Consider the following 19,445-nt stretch of genomic DNA (forward strand, 5'->3'; position numbering starts at 1 on the left):
GTATAATATTAGCCGGGTTATGAAGAATTTATGTATGTTTTACATTTACGTGTACTTTATTATTATGACATCTTTTTACTTTACTCAAATATCTTTTAATCCTTCTGAAAAAATACAGGTACTGTATCCGGTGGCGCAGCTGGTTAAGCGTTGGCCTCACAGTTCTGAGGACCCGGGTTCGATCCCGGACCCGCCTGTGTGCATTTTGCATTTGATTTTTGATTTCTCGCCGTGCCTACATGGGGTTTCCTCCAGGTGGGCACTCAGTTTTCCTCCCACATCCTCAAAACATGCAACATTAATTGGACACTCTAAATTGCCCCTAGGTGTGATTCTGAGTGCGGCCGTTAGTCTCGATGTGCCCTGCGGTTGCCTGGCAACCAGTTCAGGGTGTACCCCACCCGCCTCCTGACCGTTGACAGCTGGGATAGGCTCCACGCGACCCTCGTGAGGATAAGCGGCTAAGAAAATTGCTGGATGGAATTTACTGTCATTCAGTAGAACGGAACAAAGTTTTTAAAGGGGAGCGACAGACAAAGCAAAGGAGAGTGTGAAATTCTCAGGTTGTGGTTCGAATCCCAACTCCAGCTTTCCTGGGTGGGGTTTCTGCAGGCACGACCTCCCACATTCCAAAACCACGCATGTTTGGTTCAAGACTCCCAAATTTTCCGTGTGTGTGTGTGTGTGTGTGAACGCGTCCCGACAGGATGTCGAATTGGCCAGTTGGCGGCGTACGGAGGGTGAAAGTCGCTTTTGACCACCCCGGTGTGGTTTTCCCGCCGTGTCCCCAGCGTCTTCTGCTCCGCGGCCTTAAGTGTGAGGAATGGCGCGAACAACCTGGGGGGGCGTCCCCGGGGTCCAATGATTCGCCCGCCTCAATACTGCAAACATTACATTCTGGACTCGGCCGAGGAATGGGAATGGAAAACCGGTTCTCTTTGAGAGCAGTAATTTGATTCCGAGGAGTCATTTGTTTGCTTGCCCGAGGATTCCAATTATCGATTCCTCTTACAAATGAGTGGCAAAGTCATGCGAGCAGCGTATTTTGGTTCTAAACTTTTTGTAATTTTTAGTACCGTAATTTCCGGCCTATAAGCCGCATCTTTTATCACTTGCTTTCAACCCTGCGGTTTATGCGATGATGCGTGTAGCTCGCGTTAGTGCGGCGCTAACGTTAGCGCACCTGGTTATAACCCTCGGTAGACAGAAAGAGTTTAGCGCTAGCGTGGCGCTAACGCTAAATCAATTCCCATCATTAGACGAACGACTTCTGACTTTACCTCGGACTCTACGCTGTGCAACTGCAGAACTTTTGTGAATTTTGCTGTGGCTCTTGGTGAGAAAACAAAAAGTTGTGCCAAAAGTACAGAAATGTTCAACACTTGGTACGTCGAGAAGTTCAAATTAAGTGCACTTGAGATTCCTCCAGAAATCGGGGTGCATTCGTAAGTAAAACGTGTGCGATGGTGCCGCGGCGCCGTGCCCAGCAGCACCGTGTCACCTGCTCTATTTATATCGGCTGAGGAATCCTGGATTCACAGACTCAGCTGCCACTTCTATTATTACTATTAGCTAATGCTGTAAAAAGTACACGGCCAACGTGGACACTGTAGCTCCTTTATCCGTTGCCTTATTGCCCGCTACTAATTATGTCCTCACTGTCAATACCAGTCGTGTCTTTCAATTCAACTTTTGCTCCCGCCGGCTCTCCGCCGGCCGTTTTCATTTGCGTGTGCGTTTGAGTCGAGAGAGAGCTTCGGATAAAAGTCACTGATGCGGTTTCATCCATTTATGAAAACAAGAAAGATAGTCAAATGCACAGATTAAAAAAAAAAAAAAATGAAAACATTCACATGGAGCACGGCGCAGACGTGAATAGATCCAATTCCTCGGGCGACCCCGTGGAGCTTGCGAGATTCCACTTCAGTCGCTATAACGTGTATGAAATAAAAAATTATGAAAATGGATGGCTGAGTGACTTTTTAATGTATACAAAATAGAAATCAGACAGTATGTATGACTCAGTTCACGGTCATGGCGATAAAAGCTTCAGGCCGTGCTACCCTGCGAACGCCCGATCTCGTCAGATCTTGGAATCTCAGCGGGTTTGGCCCTGGTTAGTACTTGGATGGGGGACGGCCTGGGAACACCGGGTTCTGTCAGCTTCTCTCCCCGGCTAAACTGCAAAGGGGTTGTGTCAGGAAGGGCATCCGGCGTAAAACTGTTCCAAGTTCATCTGAGACGACGCGCTGTGGCGACCCCTAACTGGTTGAGCCGAAAAGAGAAAAAGAAGATTCATGGCAATAAAAATTATGCTAATTCTTCTAACTGCAGATTCTGATGTCACTCCCTAGGCCGCGGACTTTAAAGGTACAGCAACACTCCGTCCGGTTTAGTAGTCGTAGTACTTGTAGCTCCCTTTCCCTAAATTCAGAAATAGGAGCTCTGGAGGTGCCCGGCGCACAATCTCCTTTTCGAGTCCATCCCAAATGTGGAATGGATCTGAGGTTACGTCATGTTCCGTAGTTCCGGGATCTCAAGTTCTTCGACACCAAACTCATCCGAGCGTGCCTCCACGGACCTTGCTTGGAGCACCGGCGACGTGAGAATCGACACTTCCCCACGGGGTTCCCACTAGCGTGCTGAGTCTAGCGGTTGTATTGAGTCTTTCTCTTCAACCACTCGGTCCCATCTTGGGGTAATCGGAGACCCCAAGTGTGTTATCTCAGTCAAGTCCACGCCAGAATTGTATTTGGGTAAAATCCTGCATGACAAAGATATGACGTCAGAATTAGCCAAGGTGTTTGCGCTTTTCTTCTCGTTTCGGTACATCTCTTATGCGTCTGAAATTGTCTCCTCGTCTGCCTCGTTTTGCTCGTGCAAGTGACGCTCACCAGTTGCGTAACCCCGTCCTGCGCGCAGCTGCCCCCGCCGAGCCGTCTTCCACGCACCCGCACTACTTAACACTTGTTCGGATCTGGCAACACGGATAAGTGCTCACAAATGATGAAAGGGCTGGGAGGGTTTGGTGGTTGGGGTTAAGGTGGCACAAAGTAATCTTTCAGACCTGGCAAGATGTCCTGGTATGTTAGCGCCCCCAGGGGTGTCCCAACTTGCACCGTGTGGTGCCTCGAAGATGGCAGAGGGGTGCGGGGGAGTAGGGTGAAGGTGTTTGGGAAACACTATCCTTCTGGGATATTGAGTTAAATGTCACTGCGCCGCCGTGAGGGAGACACTGACAGGCCGACCCCGATCGCGGAGCCCCCCTCCCCCAAAAAAATAAAAATAAAATAAAATCTCAGAGGTCAGAACGCTTGTACAACAGCTGAAGATGAAGTTCTGGGTAAATCACACGTTAACAAAAGGCCCCCAAATTGTTCCAATAATATGTGGAAAATCTTTGGGCAGATCTGAAAAGGTGCGTGCGGGCAAGGCAACCGACAATCCTGACTCAGTTACACCAGTTCTGTCAGGAGGAATGGACCAGGATTCCAGCATAGAACTGTCAGAAACTTGTGGAAGGTGAGCCAAAACGTCTGACACATCTCATGCAGTTCAACAGAAATGGTACCCGATACTAAGGAAATGGATGTAAACTTCTGACCTCAAAGAAAAAAATCTCTCTTTATTGCGGTTAGGGTTGATTAAAATTTAATTTTAATTACAATTTTGTAGTGTATGTAAACGTCAGGCTTCAACTCTTGTTAGCTTGCTAGCTACACGAGTTAGCTAGCTAATGTTTTGCCAGTTAGCTAAACTATATCGCTAGCGAGCAACAATCATCGAATAAATGGTTTGTTTTTCAAACATGTCAGTGCCTTCAAAGTGGAATGGCGCCGCTAATGGCTGCTTAGCAATCTGGACCGAAGGGTGGTCGATGAAACGTGGGAGCCGGAGTGGCCAGTCGCGTGACACCTGACGTTTTATTGACTTGTTGCGCCCGAAACTCCCTGAGCCCCCACCTGACTGTTTATGACAAAAAAAAAAGTTCATTAACTTTTCATCTGCTTTTCAGTCTTTCAGCTTCTCTTTCTATCTAGTCACCCGTTTTCGATCCAACTTTGGAGTTCACGCGATGGGTGTTCTGCCCGGTTCAATGCGGTGACTCTGCCGCAAGAGGCCATTGTGAGTCGCGGCGTGAGTTGCGTGTATTCACGGCTCGTAACCGGAGGTGGGGGGGCATATAATTCGATCGCCCCTCATCTATCCATCAGTGCGTCCCCTCCGCGCTGCGATTACGTGTCATGCCGGCTTTGCTCTCAACATTCCCGCTCCCGTTCCTACTCTGCGTGCTCACTTTATTCTTTTATCAAGCGTTTAACAGTACTGTAGAAAAATGGAGATGTCGAAAGGCGAAGCTCTCAACTTACCAGTCGATCTACGTTCCTACCCTCAGTTATGGCCATGAGCTGTGGGTAGTGACTGAAAGAACAAGATCCCGGATGCAAGCAGGCGAAATGAGTTTCCTCCGCAGGGTGACCGGGTGAGAAGTTCGGTCATCTGTGAGGGGCTCAGTGTCGAGCCGGTACTCCTCCACAGGAGGTGGCTGGGGCATCTGATTCGGATGCCTCCCAGACGCCTCCCTGGTGAGGTATTCCGGGCACGTCCCACCGGAAGGAGACCCCGAAGACTCCCCAGGACAGGCTGGAGAGACCGTGTCTCTCGGCTGGCTTGGGAACGCCTCGGGATCCCTCCGGAACACCCGGAAGAAGTGACTGGGGAAAGGGAAGTCTGGTTATCCCTGCTGTTGCTACTTCCCCCGCGACCTGGCCCGAAAAAACGGTAGATACTGTATGGGTGGATTTGGTCTTAAATGACTCCCAATCTCAACAGGTCGACGCCCAGGTCAACTGTACCGTTTCCTACCTAGTCTAGTCCTATCGATGATTCTACTCAAACGTTGAGTCATCGCGCAACTGCGAGTATAACTGATGTATCACTCGCGCGTAGCTCCCGAAAGTCTTCACGTGGAGTCGGTAAACTTCACTGGGTGACCCGTTTCTTTCAGTATTCCAGCTGCAAAGGATTACGGGTAACATTTCCTAAAGGTTGGTCAGAAGTAACCTATGAAGGTGGATTAAAAGTTGCATCAAATTTGAACAACTTTCCCCCCTGAGCGTTGAAGTACATTTTAGGTTAATCCAAAAATTTCACTCAAAATCCCAGTATCACTAACTTTTGGAGCCTAGTCCATATTTTTGTGACATTTTTAGTTAAGTAGTCCGCTGTGCAATTTCTTCCAAAGTGAGGAAACACTGCCTTGGATTTGATCGTAAAACTTTTGGGGTACACACGTCCATAAAATTTCATTCAGTCTACAACTTCCCCAGCAGAAACCAGTTGAGCTGTCACTCAGTGAACGTCCCCCCCCCCACCCCCCCGATCCCCTACGACGCTCTCTCACCTTCTCGTCTTATTCCACTGACCACGCATGTTCCAAAAACAGATTCCATTTTCATCTGCGGTGACACCCCCCCCCCCCGCGCTTCAGACTCACCACAGCCGCTTCACCTCCTTTCCCAAAACTCCAAGCCTCCTTGTACCCCCTGTTCCTGTCTCACCTCCTCATTGCTCCACCTCACGCCACATCCCACCCCAACGCGAACCCTCCCAGTCGCCATGTGCGCCCCCCATGTTGGTATGCGAAGGCGTGTGTCAGCGGGGGGTGTCCACCAATCCAAGGACCCCTTAGGTGGTATAAAACCCTGAGCAAGTATGCGCTTATTTGCTCTTTCTGTCAGACCAGCACTCCTGAATCGGAGGGTGCCGCTTAAGGGCGAGGGTGGCGAATCGAGGGTGCACGCACTTGTAGACGAGTAGACCCAACAAGAGAGCGCGGACAGGAACCGTCGTACGGCCAGTCCCTTACCTATCCCCGACAGGATGGAGAACGCACACACCAAGAACCCGGCAGAATGCCTGGCTTACTTCGGCGTGAACGAGAACTCTGGTCTGACCCCCGACCAGTTCAAGAAGAATCTGGACAAGTACGGCTTCAACGGTAAGACGGGGACCGAGTCGGGAAGAGCGGGGAAGGGTCTGGGCTCGCGCGGCGGTGGCTTTGTTAGCGAGGCCTTGCGACAGCTGCTTGACACGCAGCGAGACATTGAGAAGCTGAGATCTTTGAGGGCTTTGAAAGGCTATTTAAAGACGGCCAAAGAAGATGGCCGGAGAGCGAGAGAGACAGGTGACAGGCTCAAGAAGCTTCCTGGCTGATATATGGGGCCGGGGAGCTCGGATAATTTTAGGCAAGGTTCAGAGGGGCGGCCCTTGGATGGTTTAGGGATAAATGATATGCGACGCGGTGGCCCGTCAATGACTAATTGCTTTATTCTTCGGAGTCGACAAACGTGTGCATGCGGGAACCTCGTTAACTGTTCTTTTCTTCTACTTCTCTCCCAGAGCTGCCCGCCGAGGAGGGTAAGTGTTTGATTGCCTCCCCTCCACCCCAAAAAAAAAAACCCACCACTCAGTAGCACTCGAGTGACCTTCATCTTTGCTTGTCTGTGGAGATTCTCAGTCGTCCAGGTCACGGTGATCCTCAAAAGTTGAAACGGGGCAACTGGACTCTTCTTGTTTCACCTTCCAATCCGAAAGGTTTCTTCAGTTCTACATTTTAGGTGTAAAGTCTTCCCCGTATTGATCCTCAAGGCTTCTTCGGGTCTCAAACCGGAGGCCCCCCCCACACTTCAAATGTAGAACTGAAGAAGCCGTTTGGATTTTCGGAAACGTCTTCACCTGAAGAGTCCAGTTGCCTTTGCACTTTCATGTTAACTTCAGTGATACCGTCTGACTGCACGACCGCCCCGCAATTCTGCACGTCAATCGCGAGTTTTCCTCGCTGACTTTGACGCGGACATACACGGTTTGCACATCACAGGCAAAAGTATCTGGGAGCTGATCGTCGAGCAGTTCGAGGACTTGCTGGTCAGAATCCTGCTGCTGGCCGCCTGCATCTCCTTCGTAAGTAAACACTGGGCACTCCGCCCGAACACGTCTGTCGTTTTAAACCCAATCTCTAAAACTCCTTTGGTGTGAGGGACAACACGTCCTGTCAAGACGCCTTGCCCCCGCCCGGAGTTCTCCCCCACCCCCCCCACCCCCCTCCCCCAACCTCTTCGGTTCCCCCTCAGCGTATTTCGCAAGATGACAACTTGAGACAAATTGCGCGTCGTAGGAGGAGGCGCATTAATTCTGGCAGCCGGCTTTCACCCCCCCCCCCCCCAGCTGTCATGATGGCCTTAGAAGGTGAATGTTGAGGGGCGAGAGGGAGGGTTGGGGGTCATGAAAGTGAAGGGGGGGGGAGGTGATTGAGTGAGGCAGGGAGGGAGGGAGTGAGGGAGATGAGCGGTTGGGTGGGGGGGGGGGTTATTTTTAAGGGCGGACCGAAGCTGAGGAGGGAAACTGAATCCTTCGGGAAAGGTCAGGACTCAAGGAAGGAAAGATGGGGCTCTGAGTCGCAAGGACGTCCGGACCCAATTAATAACAATGATGTCGCCCAATTATGATTACACCGGCCATGATATGGGTTCATTTTATTTAGCATTTATTAAGCATTAATTACACTTTAAGGAACATCATTCATTACTTAACTGCAGTGTCCTCTGGCAAATCACATGGACATCTAAACCAGGGATGTCCAAACTTTTGCCACTCGGGGCCACGTACAGGGTGTAAGGAAGAGGCTCATCGATGCAAGTATAGCAGTGCCATCAAAATTTGAGTTTCAATTTCAAACATTGAATTTTTGGACAGGCAAATGTCTTTCGCTCAAATGTTTGACCAAAGTCAAACTCAATGTCCCGGGCATTGAATCTTTTAATCGCTATCAAATTGGTAACAACAATCCTCAAATATCATCAAATTTCAAGCAGCAGTCACATTTTTAATTCAATTTCGAATGGCGCACAAACAGTCAATAAATAGTAAATAAAATCAGTGTTTAGCTTGTGATATTGTTTTACCATCTAAGTTTAATTTGAAATCGTTAGAATCTGATGATATTTGATGGTTCTTCCATTCAGCCATTATCTGAGCTGCTTATCCTCAAAAGGGTTGTGCGAGCGCTGGAGCCCATCCCAGCTGTCATCGGGCAGGAGGCGGGGGAACACCCTGAACTGGTCGCCAGCCAATCGCTGGGCAGACAGACAACAGTGGCGCTCACACCTAGCGGCCATTGAGAGTGTCCAATTTATGATAATGTTTTTGGGGAAGTGGGGGTCACATATCCTGTAAAGTTCAAATTCAAACATTTTAAATAACTATGTAATATTTCGCCTTTTAGATTTTAAAAAAAGAAAAAGTGACAAACTTTTTTCAAAACTTTATTTATGTTCCAAAAAATAATTTCAAATTAAAAAGTGGGTTTTTTTTCGTTTTTTTTTTTTAGCAGTGATATCTTGTAATATTCAGTCTTTTATTTTAATTATAATTATTTAAAACTCTCCCAGCCTTTAAAACTTTTGCTCGTAACTTTCTGACGCCGGTCTATAAAAAAACGTTCGACATCCTGAACCTAAATTCATCATAAAGAACACATTAAGCTTTTATCACAAATCCATTTTTCATCAATGATCAATAATTTTTAATTTTTTTTTTTTTTCAAACTTTTTTTGGGCTGAACCAATCTGACCCCCCCCCGAAAACCGGTCCCTTATAGAGCCATTTCTCCAGTTTGATTGAGCGGTTCTTTGCCCTTCAAGGTTCTGGCCTGGTTCGAGGAAGGTGAGGAGACCATCACTGCCTTTGTGGAGCCCTTCGTCATCCTCCTCATCCTCATCGCTAACGCCGTGGTCGGAGTGTGGCAGGTCAGTGCGATGCCAGGCCGGGAGGGGGGCGCCCGGCACATCGGGCAATAACACGCTGATCCCGTTACGGTGACGTCAGAAAGCCCGCCGGCTCCGGTTTCCTCAGGCAGGCCCGCTCGCTTCGCGCTCGACTGGAACGCGATCACTTTTACAGCGGCCGGGCCCAAAATAGATTTTTTTTTTTTTTGGGCCGCCGCGGACGGCGGCGTTGCACCGTTTAGCACGACGTGCGTAAACAATCCCACACGTCGCCTTATATGCCACAGACGGGCAAACGAAATAAGACGTCTCCATGTTGCGTCGCCGGAGGTGGCATATGTACAAGTGCTTTGAGTACTTTGTAAAATAAAAACTGCATACTATATTTTTTAGAACTTAAGAAAAATCTCACCTTTGAATGCATTGAAGGACATGAGTGAAAATAATTTTTCATATTTTTTTTTCATAAGGCCATGTATGGGAAATGTTTTACTGTTAATGCTTTTCCAGCCTATTTTCATAACATAAGGAGAAGAAAGTATACATATATATGTTTCAAAAATAGCGAGTCAAGGTTAAAAAAAAAAAATACATAAAGCACAGATACCGGAATGGTCTCCTGAAGTTGAGTAACTAAGTATTTGTACTTACCGGTAGTTTCTTCCCACCATTGTCCAGTGGGTGGATAAATACAGTATATGTACTCAAGTACCACACAAGTAGCTCTAATATGGATACTTATTGCAGTCTTTATAAATTACAAATTTAATTCTCTTACAATAACGATCAAAACTAATCATTATTATCATTATAGTAATGTATACAAATATCATTGCCTTTTGCACGTGGCTTTAACACTTGTTTCATGACAATGTAACGTAATCTCAAAATAAAAACAACTCAAATGAGAAATATGAAATTAGTTGAATGGATAAAGCACTTGGAAAATGTATTACACTACCAATCACAAAGTTATATGAACAAAATGTTTTTCATGCTGAAATTAATATTATCGCTACCCAAGATTTCTTCAAATCTATCATTTCGGGGGGAAAAAAAAAAATCCATCACTATTTCTTGATTAAAAATGTCAAATGATAATGATTGAGTTGCGATCTCAGCCAGTCAAGAAATGTGTGAAATTTGCAAGTGAGCATGAAGGCGTTGTTAAAATTCCGGCCGGCGCCCTCCTGCAGTAAACGCGTTAAGTCCTCCGCGCGTACGCGACAGGTTGCGTACGAGCGGGTATCGGCCCGGTTCCTGTTGCGGTGCTATCCAAACGCCTCCGGCAGGCACGCCGTTAAGTGCTTGGCGCCGCTGTCGGGTATTTGTCAGCAGAGGAAGTTCATCACATCTGAATGAGAGCATTTATCATTCTTCCTTGCCAGCCGGAGAACAATGCGCGACGGAGGCACGCCGTAAAAGCGCGCGCGGGATTTGTTTATATCCGACTGGGCCGCGTTGACGTGTGTGGATGACTCTGTCCCCCCCCCCGCCGACTCTTTCGTTTGGGGTTTTTAACTCGTACGTGTGTGCGTGCGTGCGTGCGCCTGGCAGGAGCGTAATGCCGAGGATGCCATCGAGGCTCTCAAGGAGTACGAGCCCGAGATGGGCAAAGTCTACCGTTCTGACAGAAAGAGCGTGCAGAGGATCAAGGCCAGAGAAATTGTCCCGGGAGACATCGTGGAGGTGTCTGGTAAGATGCGTTCTTTGGTGCTAAAATTATTCTTGATTTGCTATCAATAATCTACCTCTGTGGTGATAAAGTGTTGGCCTCACAGTTCTGAGGTCCCGGGTTCAATCCCGGCCCCGCCTGTGTGGAGTTCGCATGTTTTCCCAGTGCCTGTGTGGGTTTTCTCCGGGTGGGCACTCCGGTTTCCTCCCACATCCCAAAAATACGCAACATTAATTGTAGACTTTAAATTGAGCCAAGGTGTGATTGTGAGTGCGGCTCTTTGTCTCCATGTGCCCTGCCGTTGGCTGGCGACCAGTTCAGGGTGTACCCCGCCTCCTGCCCGTTGACAGCTGGGATAGGCTCCAGCACTCCCGTGCCCCTTATGAGGATAAGCAGCTGAGAAAATGGATGGATGGATGGATGGATGGATGATCTATTTGTCGATCTATGACATGCAGAATCCGAATTTATTAGTTTTATCCACAGGAAAATATTAGAAGCAACTCTTACACACAGCTCGCAGTAGAATGCAACCACAATAAGTAAACATTATTATTATTATTATGAATCAAGTCAACATTTGTAGTACTGGAGTCGATCGGATCGTGCAAGCGCACCCCACGAGGCGTCCATCAAACGGACGCCGAATCGACCGCATCGAGCGAGCGGAAGGCGTCTTTTTAAGGCAATGCCAAGCGAGGGGCCGCTGGGCTGTGAAAACATGCTGAGTGGGCGAAAACAAAATCACAAAGTATAAATACCCCTTCGGCCTGCGCCCGCCGCACCTCTTCTCCCCTCCCCGTGTCCACGCACACCTGTTGCCCCTCTTACTGGCAACCCACCCCATGCTTCATTCTCACCAGGCATCGGTTTACCCCGCGCACCCTTACGAAAGCCGCGGATCAAGTATAGAAATGCTCCGGGGGTCTCCCTTACAGTCGCTCGGATATTATAGGGTGTGAAAATAATTCATGTTCTTGCAGAAGGTCATCATATTTATGCAGTCAGTATGCCGAGACGCATTCAGTACACCTGCATAATCTAATGCAATAGTACACAGAGTACAGTCTACTATAATAGCAATACTGCGGATATACTAAATACTTGTGCGAACGTACTTTATTCCATCGATCGTAATTTCCGACCTATAAGCCGCGACTTTTTTCACACGCTTTCAACCCTGCGGTTTATGCGGCGATGCGGTTAATTTGTGCATTTGTTCTAACGGCCACAAGGGGGCACTTGGGCGGAAAAGGGAAAGAGTCAGACCGGTGAAATGTGTGTGCCGGGGAAGTGACTTTTACCTGGTATGTGATTCCCAGTTGGAGACAAAGTCCCCGCTGACATCAGACTCGTTTCCATCAAGTCCACCACCCTGCGTGTTGACCAGTCCATCCTCACTGGTAAGCCGACAGCAAACATTTTCATACACTGTTTTTAAAACTTGAAGGACGGTTGGCCCTCAGGTACAAAAGAACCTAAAATGCAGATCCCAGACAACGGCAAGCTCAAAGTCACGCAAAAAGTTCTGAAATGTTGAACAAACGGGACATGAAAATCCACGTTGCCTGTAAAGGTTATGTTAATCTTAGGTCCTTATTGAAATTTCGTCCAAAATCCATAACTTTTTCCAGAGCAGTGTATGTATAATGCGTATTTGTCCAAAAAAAAAATCCATTTTCAGGTTTCCTAGCAAATGTCCATTTCCTCCCTCAGGTGAGTCCGTCAGTGTGATCAAGCACACAGAGTCCGTTCCTGACCCCAGAGCCGTCAACCAGGACAAGAAGAACATGCTTTTCTCTGTAAGGTTCCTCCCACAATGCATCATTTCTTCTGTCGCTAAAGTTCCAGCCTCGCTCAGAGCTTCAGTTTAGTCCTCAGCCTAATCCCCCCCCCCCCCCACCCTTCTCCTTGCAACCGTAGGGCACCAACATCGCTGCCGGTAAGGCCATCGGTGTGGCTGTGGCCACCGGAGTCTCCACCGAGATCGGCAAGATCCGCGACCAGATGGCCGCCACCGAGCAGGAAAAGACCCCTCTGCAGGCTAAGTTGGATGAGTTCGGCGAGCAGCTGTCCAAGGTCATCTCTCTGATCTGCGTGGCCGTCTGGGCCATCAACATCGGCCATTTCAATGACCCCGTCCACGGAGGCTCGTGGATCCGCGGCGCCGTCTACTACTTTAAGATCGCAGTCGCCTTGGCTGTGGCTGCCATTCCTGAGGGTGAGCACGCACAAATGTCTGGCTCCTCAGTTTGTCGCAAAACTGCCTTTGAATTGTACATGGTCAGATAAGCAAAGACACAAACCAGGTCCCCCTATGTGGTTCAGGTCTCCCCGCTGTCATCACCACCTGCCTGGCCCTCGGAACACGTCGTATGGCCAAGAAGAACGCCATCGTCAGAAGCCTGCCCTCTGTGGAGACCCTGGGCTGCACCTCGGTCATCTGTTCTGACAAAACCGGAACCCTCACCACCAACCAGATGTGTGTGACCAAGGCGAGTTCACAGGAAAAGCCATCGAGGCTGTAGCAGGTTGTTTAGCACTCGGCGTGATGCCTGACGACTTGCCGCAAATCACAGATGTTTATCGTCAAGAGAGTTGAGGGCAGCCACGTCGACCTCGATGCCTTCGATATCTCTGGATCCAAGTACACCCCTGAGGGCGAGGTGTAAGTTTGCGATTCTAACTCTAACCCTGTAAATTTAGATTTTCAGTGCTGACTTAACCCACCACTATCACATTGCAATTACAGAAACCATCAATAATATCCATAAAAAAATAGATCAAGAAACATCTCTGATTTAGTCAGAATTCCTACCTTGTGTGCAGTTCCCAGGGAGGTGGAAAGACCAACTGCAGCGCCTACGACGGTCTTGTAGAGCTGGCCACAATCTGCGCCCTGTGCAACGACTCCTCCCTGGACTACAACGAGGTAAAACCTGTTTCCTCCGAATCGGATCGTCCGCTTCCACCGTTTTTGCTGCACAATGTGGAATAGTCGGGACCCGTCACTGCTTTCTGTCATCCCAGTCCAAGAAAATCTACGAGAAGGTCGGTGAGGCCACCGAGACCGCCCTGTCGTGCCTGGTTGAAAAGATGAACGTTTTCAACTCCAACGTGAAGAACCTGTCCAGAATTGAGAGGGCCAACGCTTGCTGCTCCGTAAGATTCCTTTCTCGTTTTAATATTCGTCTTCTCTTCATATTCCAAACAAACACACACCGACCGACTCACTTTTGGTTTTCAGGTCATTAAGCAGCTCATGAAGAAGAACTTCACCTTGGAGTTCTCTCGCGACAGGAAATCCATGTCTGTTTACTGCACTCCCACCAAGGGTGACGGCGGTGCCAAGATGTTTGTGAAGGTTTGCGTCTTCCTCTTGAGCCCAAAATTTCAACTTGCCTAGGGCAGGCATCAAAAGCACCTTCCTCCACAGGGCGCCCCTGAAGGCGTGATTGACAGGTGCATGTACGTGCGCGTCGGCACCAACCGCGTCCCCTTGACCAATGCCATCAAGGAGAAGATTATGACCGTCATCAGAGACTGGGGTACCGGCCGTGACACCCTGCGCTGCCTGGCCCTGGCCACCTGCGACAACCCTCTGAAGCCAGAGGAGATGAACCTGGAGGATTCCACCAAGTTCGCTGAATACGAGGCGAGAGTCCGATGGTCTTGCCAGTCCAATTAAGCAGTCCCCAAGAGTTAACGAAGTCCGAACGTTCCATTGTTACCCTGTCGTCACAGACTGACCTGACTTTTGTTGGCTGCGTGGGGATGTTGGATCCCCCTCGTAAGGAGGTGACCGGCTCCATCGAGCTGTGCAGAGCCGCCGGAATCCGTGTCATCATGATCACTGGTTTGTATTCAGTTGCATTGTGGCGGAATATTACATCCACGACCATCACTAATTTTCTTCCCCTTCAGGTGACAACAAGGGAACCGCCATCGCCATCTGCCGTCGTATTGGCATCTTCGGTGAGGACGAGGACGTGGAAAGCAAGGCCTACACCGGACGCGAGTTTGACGACCTGCCCATCCACGAGCAGTCCGAGGCTGTCCGTAGAGCTTGCTGCTTTGCCCGTGTGGAGCCATCCCACAAATCCAAGATTGTCGAGTACCTGCAGGGTTATGATGACATCACTGCCATGGTAAGAAGTCCGCCAAAAATCATGAAGATGAATCTAAACTAGACGGCAAACAGTGAGTTGTGGTCTCGCCTCAGACTGGCGACGGTGTCAACGATGCCCCCGCCTTGAAGAAGGCTGAGATCGGCATCGCCATGGGCTCTGGCACTGCCGTTGCCAAGTCTGCCTCTGAGATGGTCCTGGCTGACGACAACTTCTCTTCCATCGTGGCTGCTGTTGAGGAGGGCAGAGCGATCTACAATAACATGAAGCAGTTCATCCGCTACCTCATCTCGTCCAACGTGGGTGAGGTCGTCTGGTAAGGAAGACGATCACGAAAAGCATAAGCAAACTTAGCAATTATGTAATCAGGAAGTCGCTATGTTTTCGCGTCCAGTCTCGAGTACCGCCTTTGTTTGAGAAGTCCTTGTTGATTCTCGCCAGTATCTTCCTGACCGCCGCTCTGGGTCTGCCCGAGGCTCTGATCCCCGTACAGCTTCTGTGGGTCAACCTGGTGACTGATGGTTTGCCCGCCACCGCTCTGGGCTTCAACCCCCCTGATCTGGACATCATGGGCAAGCCTCCACGTTCCCCCAAGGAGCCGCTGATCTCTGGCTGGCTCTTCTTCAGATACATGGCCATCGGTGGTACGCGGATCATAGAGATCATTTCCTTTTGTTCTAATGTTGTTGTTGTTTTTTTTTTTAAGTCGTACATGCACTGGCTCCTTCCTGCAGGATACGTCGGTGCTGCCACCGTTGGCGGAGCCGCCTGGTGGTTCTTGTACGACACCACTGGTCCAGCAGTCACCTACCACCAGCTGGTAGGCGTTTACCTCTGGACCGTGTCGCAAGGCTCCCTGTTCACCCACGCATTTAACACCAAATTCTCCTCTCCTTAGTCGCACTTCATGCAGTGCCACGACGAGAACGAGGACTTCAGCGGCGTTGATTGCGAAGTCTTTGAGGCCTCCCCGCCCATGACCATGGCTCTGTCCGTGCTGGTCACCATCGAGATGTGCAACGCTCTCAACAGGTACGTCACTCATTACAGGATGAGTTTGAACAGCAACGCTGCGGGTCGGCAGAAGTAGATTCATTTGTTTTTATTCCTTCTCAAGCTTGTCTGAGAACCAGTCCCTGATCCGCATGCCCCCATGGAGCAACTTCTGGTTACTTGCCGCCATGACCCTCTCCATGTCCCTCCACTTCATGATCATCTATGTTGACCCTCTGCCCGTAAGTTCCTTGATTCCGACACTAAGGACACTTCACTTTCAGTGAAACAAACATTTTAAAGAATCCAAAACCCAAACTGTCACGGATTTCCCTTGTTCCGACGTCCCGAGCATTTCCCGTTACCTGCTTATCCTTGCCGAGGCGAAAATGTGACGACCTATCATAAGAAGAAAAAAAAAAAAAAAAACCCATTCCTGTTCCCCTTTGTCATCTAGAAGGGATTATTTCTGTGGTCTATGGTGTAGTCACCATTGTCGCTTTAAACGCTGCAACTCGTGACTCTTAACCTTTCACACGCCCTCAGATGATTTTCAAGTTGACCCATCTGACTGTAGAGCAATGGATCGTTGTCCTCAAACTTTCCTTCCCCGTCATCTTGATTGACGAGGTGTTGAAGTTTGTCGCCCGTAACTACGTTGAGTGTAAGTATTGGTGCATTCTTTCTGACATAACAAATCCGATTCCCCGATTTCTTTCTCCAGGTTTCATTTGAAATGTATAACCTCATTAACATAATCCTCCGGGCGTGATCCCATCCTCTGGGTTCACTCATACGTATCATATCACTATCATATCCATTCCTGATCAAATTAACCCTTTCTATTGGTTTCCAGGCTAATTCAGTCCACCGTCACCGTTAGCCTGTAACTAAAGTAAGGTACTCTAAAGCTGCCAACTACTGCCAGTATCTGTTGTTTTAATGCATGTCTATGTTCCGTCCCACACGTCTTCCTCGTGCACATCCATTGAGCATGTGCGTAGTTTGCCTACTTTGCTGTTCCCTGTACTTTTTCACGTATCTTGTGCGCATCACTGATGTCACTTGACATCAGCGAGGGACGGTTTCCCTGGTGAGTTCAGCTCGTTTCAGTTGTGAGCAGTTGCGCTGGAGCGAAATTCTTTGCGCCGTAGGAGCAGAGTTGCGATGCTTGCCCTGTAGTGTGTTATTCCGTAGTTGCCAGCCGGCGGTGCCTTGACTTTGGCGTAATCCGTTCCGAGACCACATTCGGAACTCCAAAAACTCGTATCGCGTAGATTTGATGACGCAGCACGGCGGGAGACTGTCGCTGAGTTGCTTGACGCAGAGGATAAAGAATATATGCCTGTGAGTAATGTTATATGCTTTGTATGCATGTGTTGCTGCCACGAGTTAAAATGTAGAGTTTTGTTAGCCGTGCCATGGCGTTGTGCACTGTGCGTTAGCATTAAGCTAGCAAACTTTAGTTTGACAAAGTTATGTGGTTCTGTTGAAGTTGACGGTTCCACTTGCCCAACTTCCTATAAGTACTCACAGTTCTCGTTGTGTACGATACGTAGGTTTTGCAAGTCTTGTAGGAACTGGTGTTTGGTGTTTTCCTCCTCAGCAAAGATTTGATCACAGACGCGTCTTGTTGTTAGCGAGCAAGGCTAGGCTAAGCCGAGCAGCTTCGACGCGAACGATTTGGCTCCAATTTGGGTACTGCGATTACACAGATGACGATTTTAGTCCACTAAAGTCGTCACCAGGGGCACCCCACGTCGAGGATTTGCTACATTCCATCCAAATTTAGCAGGATTTATTGAAGTACGATCAGGCAGACCAGAGCCTCCTCGTTTTAGCTGCCGCCGGTTTGGGAACCGGAAGGTGTCTGGTGTTCTATGTGACAGAAGAGTCTCCGCTGGGATGAAGGGCAGATGGGAAAGAAAATGACACCCTGTGGCGACCCCTAACGGGACAAGCCGAAAGGACGTGGTTTGGTATCTCTCTGCTGCTTAGTGTGAAGTTTTAGTTCCGCCATTTACCACTTGCAATTTGTCCACGGCTCGTATCTCGAAATACTTGTAAATCGGGTCACTCTTAAGTCAAGGCACCACTGGAATTATTATTATTATTATTTTTTTAAATAGATTTTTCTGGGCTACAACTAGAATAGTGCCTATGGAGATGGAATTAAATAGATTTAGGAAAAGCTTCATGTGTCACTTGCTGACACATTTTTCAGCCCCTGAGTCGCTTGCTTTTCTTAGATTTGATGTGCAAAAATTAAAAAAAAAAAATGAAATTGATATTGATCTCCAATCACGTAATGCATTGGAGAAAGCTTGCTTCGATGACATCCGTTTTTTGGGGGGAAGTCTTCTCAAAAAACATTGGCAAGAGTACTTCAAGTCCTCGTCTCGTTTCGGACCGCATGGGCCGGTCGCCCTCCCGACTGATTTCTTTTCTCTTGGCAGGTACGGAAGGGAAATAGAGATGTAGAAGAAGATCTGGAAAGGGTTGGTTAGAAATAGGTGGAGAAGACCTCGAGAGGAAGGAGCGTCGTTGCCGTAAAAGGCCCAACAGAACCAACCAACAGAGGAGGGAAGATAAAACACAGGGAAATGTGCGAAAAAAAAAAAAAAAAAAATCTACAAAATGTGTCAAAAATCTATACAAAAATAGCCTCTCTCTATATATATAAGGAAGGAGATAGAAAATTTCAAAAAGCGAGATGTCCTTCCAAATTAAATATTTAAGATTTTATTCTCAGCAATGATGTATTAAAAGTGACTTTTTTTTTTCTTTTTGTTAAACTCGGATATTCTCAGCCGTCGTGTTTTTGTGTCCTCTGTCCATTTTTCCGACGATAGTTTTTTTGTTTTTGTTTTTTTTTTCAGCTCTTGCAGTCTTTATGGCCCCCCCCCCCCCCGGCGAGCTCCGCACGAGCGCGCCGGAGGGTCGCGTCGATGAACGTCACGTTAGGGCAGATTACAGCAAATACATCGTCCCCGCGGCCGAGGGGGGGGGGGGGGGTGGTCCCGCTCGGCGGTCTCTTGACACACGTTGGGCATGTTCACGCAGTCTCAACACTTTTGGTCTTATATATTGTTTACGCGATGACATGAAATAAACTGATGATGCCAAACTCGTGTACCTGCATTGCTGAGCATATTTTATCGATTAATCATGATTTTGTTTTTTTTTTGTATTAACCCATTTAAATGTTTTACATCCAAGATTGAGAAGGGAGTTAATTACATGTTTATGTCATTGTTTTTGCATTTGATTATAGAAGCGTCACACTATTTTTTTTGTTTGTTTATTGGTCTTTTTGTTTAGACTTAATTCGATGTTGTTAGAGCTGTATTCCTATTTATTCTCATAATTTTCATAAAAGTGCTGACTGCTCATGTTGTAAAAATTGCTTTTACAATCACCAACGTCTGAGGACAATAAAGGTAGAACACTGTTGAATGCCTTTAAAAAAAAGTATGTGTAAATGATGCAAATATAATTTGTAAGCGATAATGACACAAATTTAAAAAATAGCTTGTAAAAACAGATGGCATTAACGTGAAGGATGTTAGGACACAAGCGTTGGATAGTAGCACGGTCGTAACATTGTCAAATTTTTGTTCCAGTTACGTACGCAGCCCCTAAAGGGACATTGAAAAAAAAAAAAAAAAAAAGAAATCCGTATTGGGGAAAAAAAAAACTTGCTTGTTTTTCTCATTGTAATGAGTCACTTACTCATTGCATTAAGTAAGTGACTCATCACAATGAGGAAGTGACTCATTACAATGGGTAAGTTACTCATTACAATGAGGAAAAACTAAAACTTACTCATTGCAATGAGAAAAACAAAAAGATACTTATTACAAT

At 47.8% G+C, this 19,445-nt stretch overlaps 1 protein-coding gene across 1 annotated transcript; it reads left to right on the forward strand.

Annotated features, from left to right (window-relative positions):
- The first annotated feature begins 5,744 nt into the window (after positions 1-5,744).
- Positions 5,745-19,210, forward strand: atp2a1l (ATPase sarcoplasmic/endoplasmic reticulum Ca2+ transporting 1, like). Its single transcript, XM_061809787.1, has 23 exons — positions 5,745-6,001; positions 6,403-6,420; positions 6,881-6,963; positions 8,703-8,807; positions 10,344-10,482; positions 11,784-11,864; positions 12,178-12,263; positions 12,385-12,682; positions 12,790-12,956; positions 13,041-13,129; positions 13,291-13,393; positions 13,492-13,623; positions 13,709-13,825; positions 13,898-14,116; positions 14,206-14,317; positions 14,386-14,609; positions 14,684-14,904; positions 15,030-15,232; positions 15,323-15,408; positions 15,487-15,620; positions 15,706-15,823; positions 16,128-16,245; positions 18,038-19,210. The coding sequence occupies exons 1-23, from the start codon at positions 5,884-5,886 to the stop codon at positions 18,052-18,054; spliced, it is 2,988 nt and encodes a 995-aa protein (XP_061665771.1). The 5' UTR covers positions 5,745-5,883; the 3' UTR covers positions 18,055-19,210.
- The last annotated feature ends 235 nt before the right edge of the window (positions 19,211-19,445 follow it).

The sequence above is a fragment of the Syngnathoides biaculeatus genome, chromosome 22 (genome assembly GCF_019802595.1).
Source record: "Syngnathoides biaculeatus isolate LvHL_M chromosome 22, ASM1980259v1, whole genome shotgun sequence".
Lineage (NCBI taxonomy): Eukaryota > Metazoa > Chordata > Actinopteri > Syngnathiformes > Syngnathidae > Syngnathoides > Syngnathoides biaculeatus.

Coding starts and splice junctions, on each gene's coding strand:
- atp2a1l (XM_061809787.1), top strand. CDS start 5,884: ATGGAGAACGCACACACCAAGAACCCGGCAGAATGCCTGGCTTACTTC. Junction 13,130..13,290: donor TACACCCCTGAGGGCGAGGT/GTAAGTTTGCGA, acceptor CCTTGTGTGCAG/TTCCCAGGGAGGTGGAAAGA. Junction 15,233..15,322: donor CAGATACATGGCCATCGGTG/GTACGCGGATCA, acceptor TCCTTCCTGCAG/GATACGTCGGTGCTGCCACC.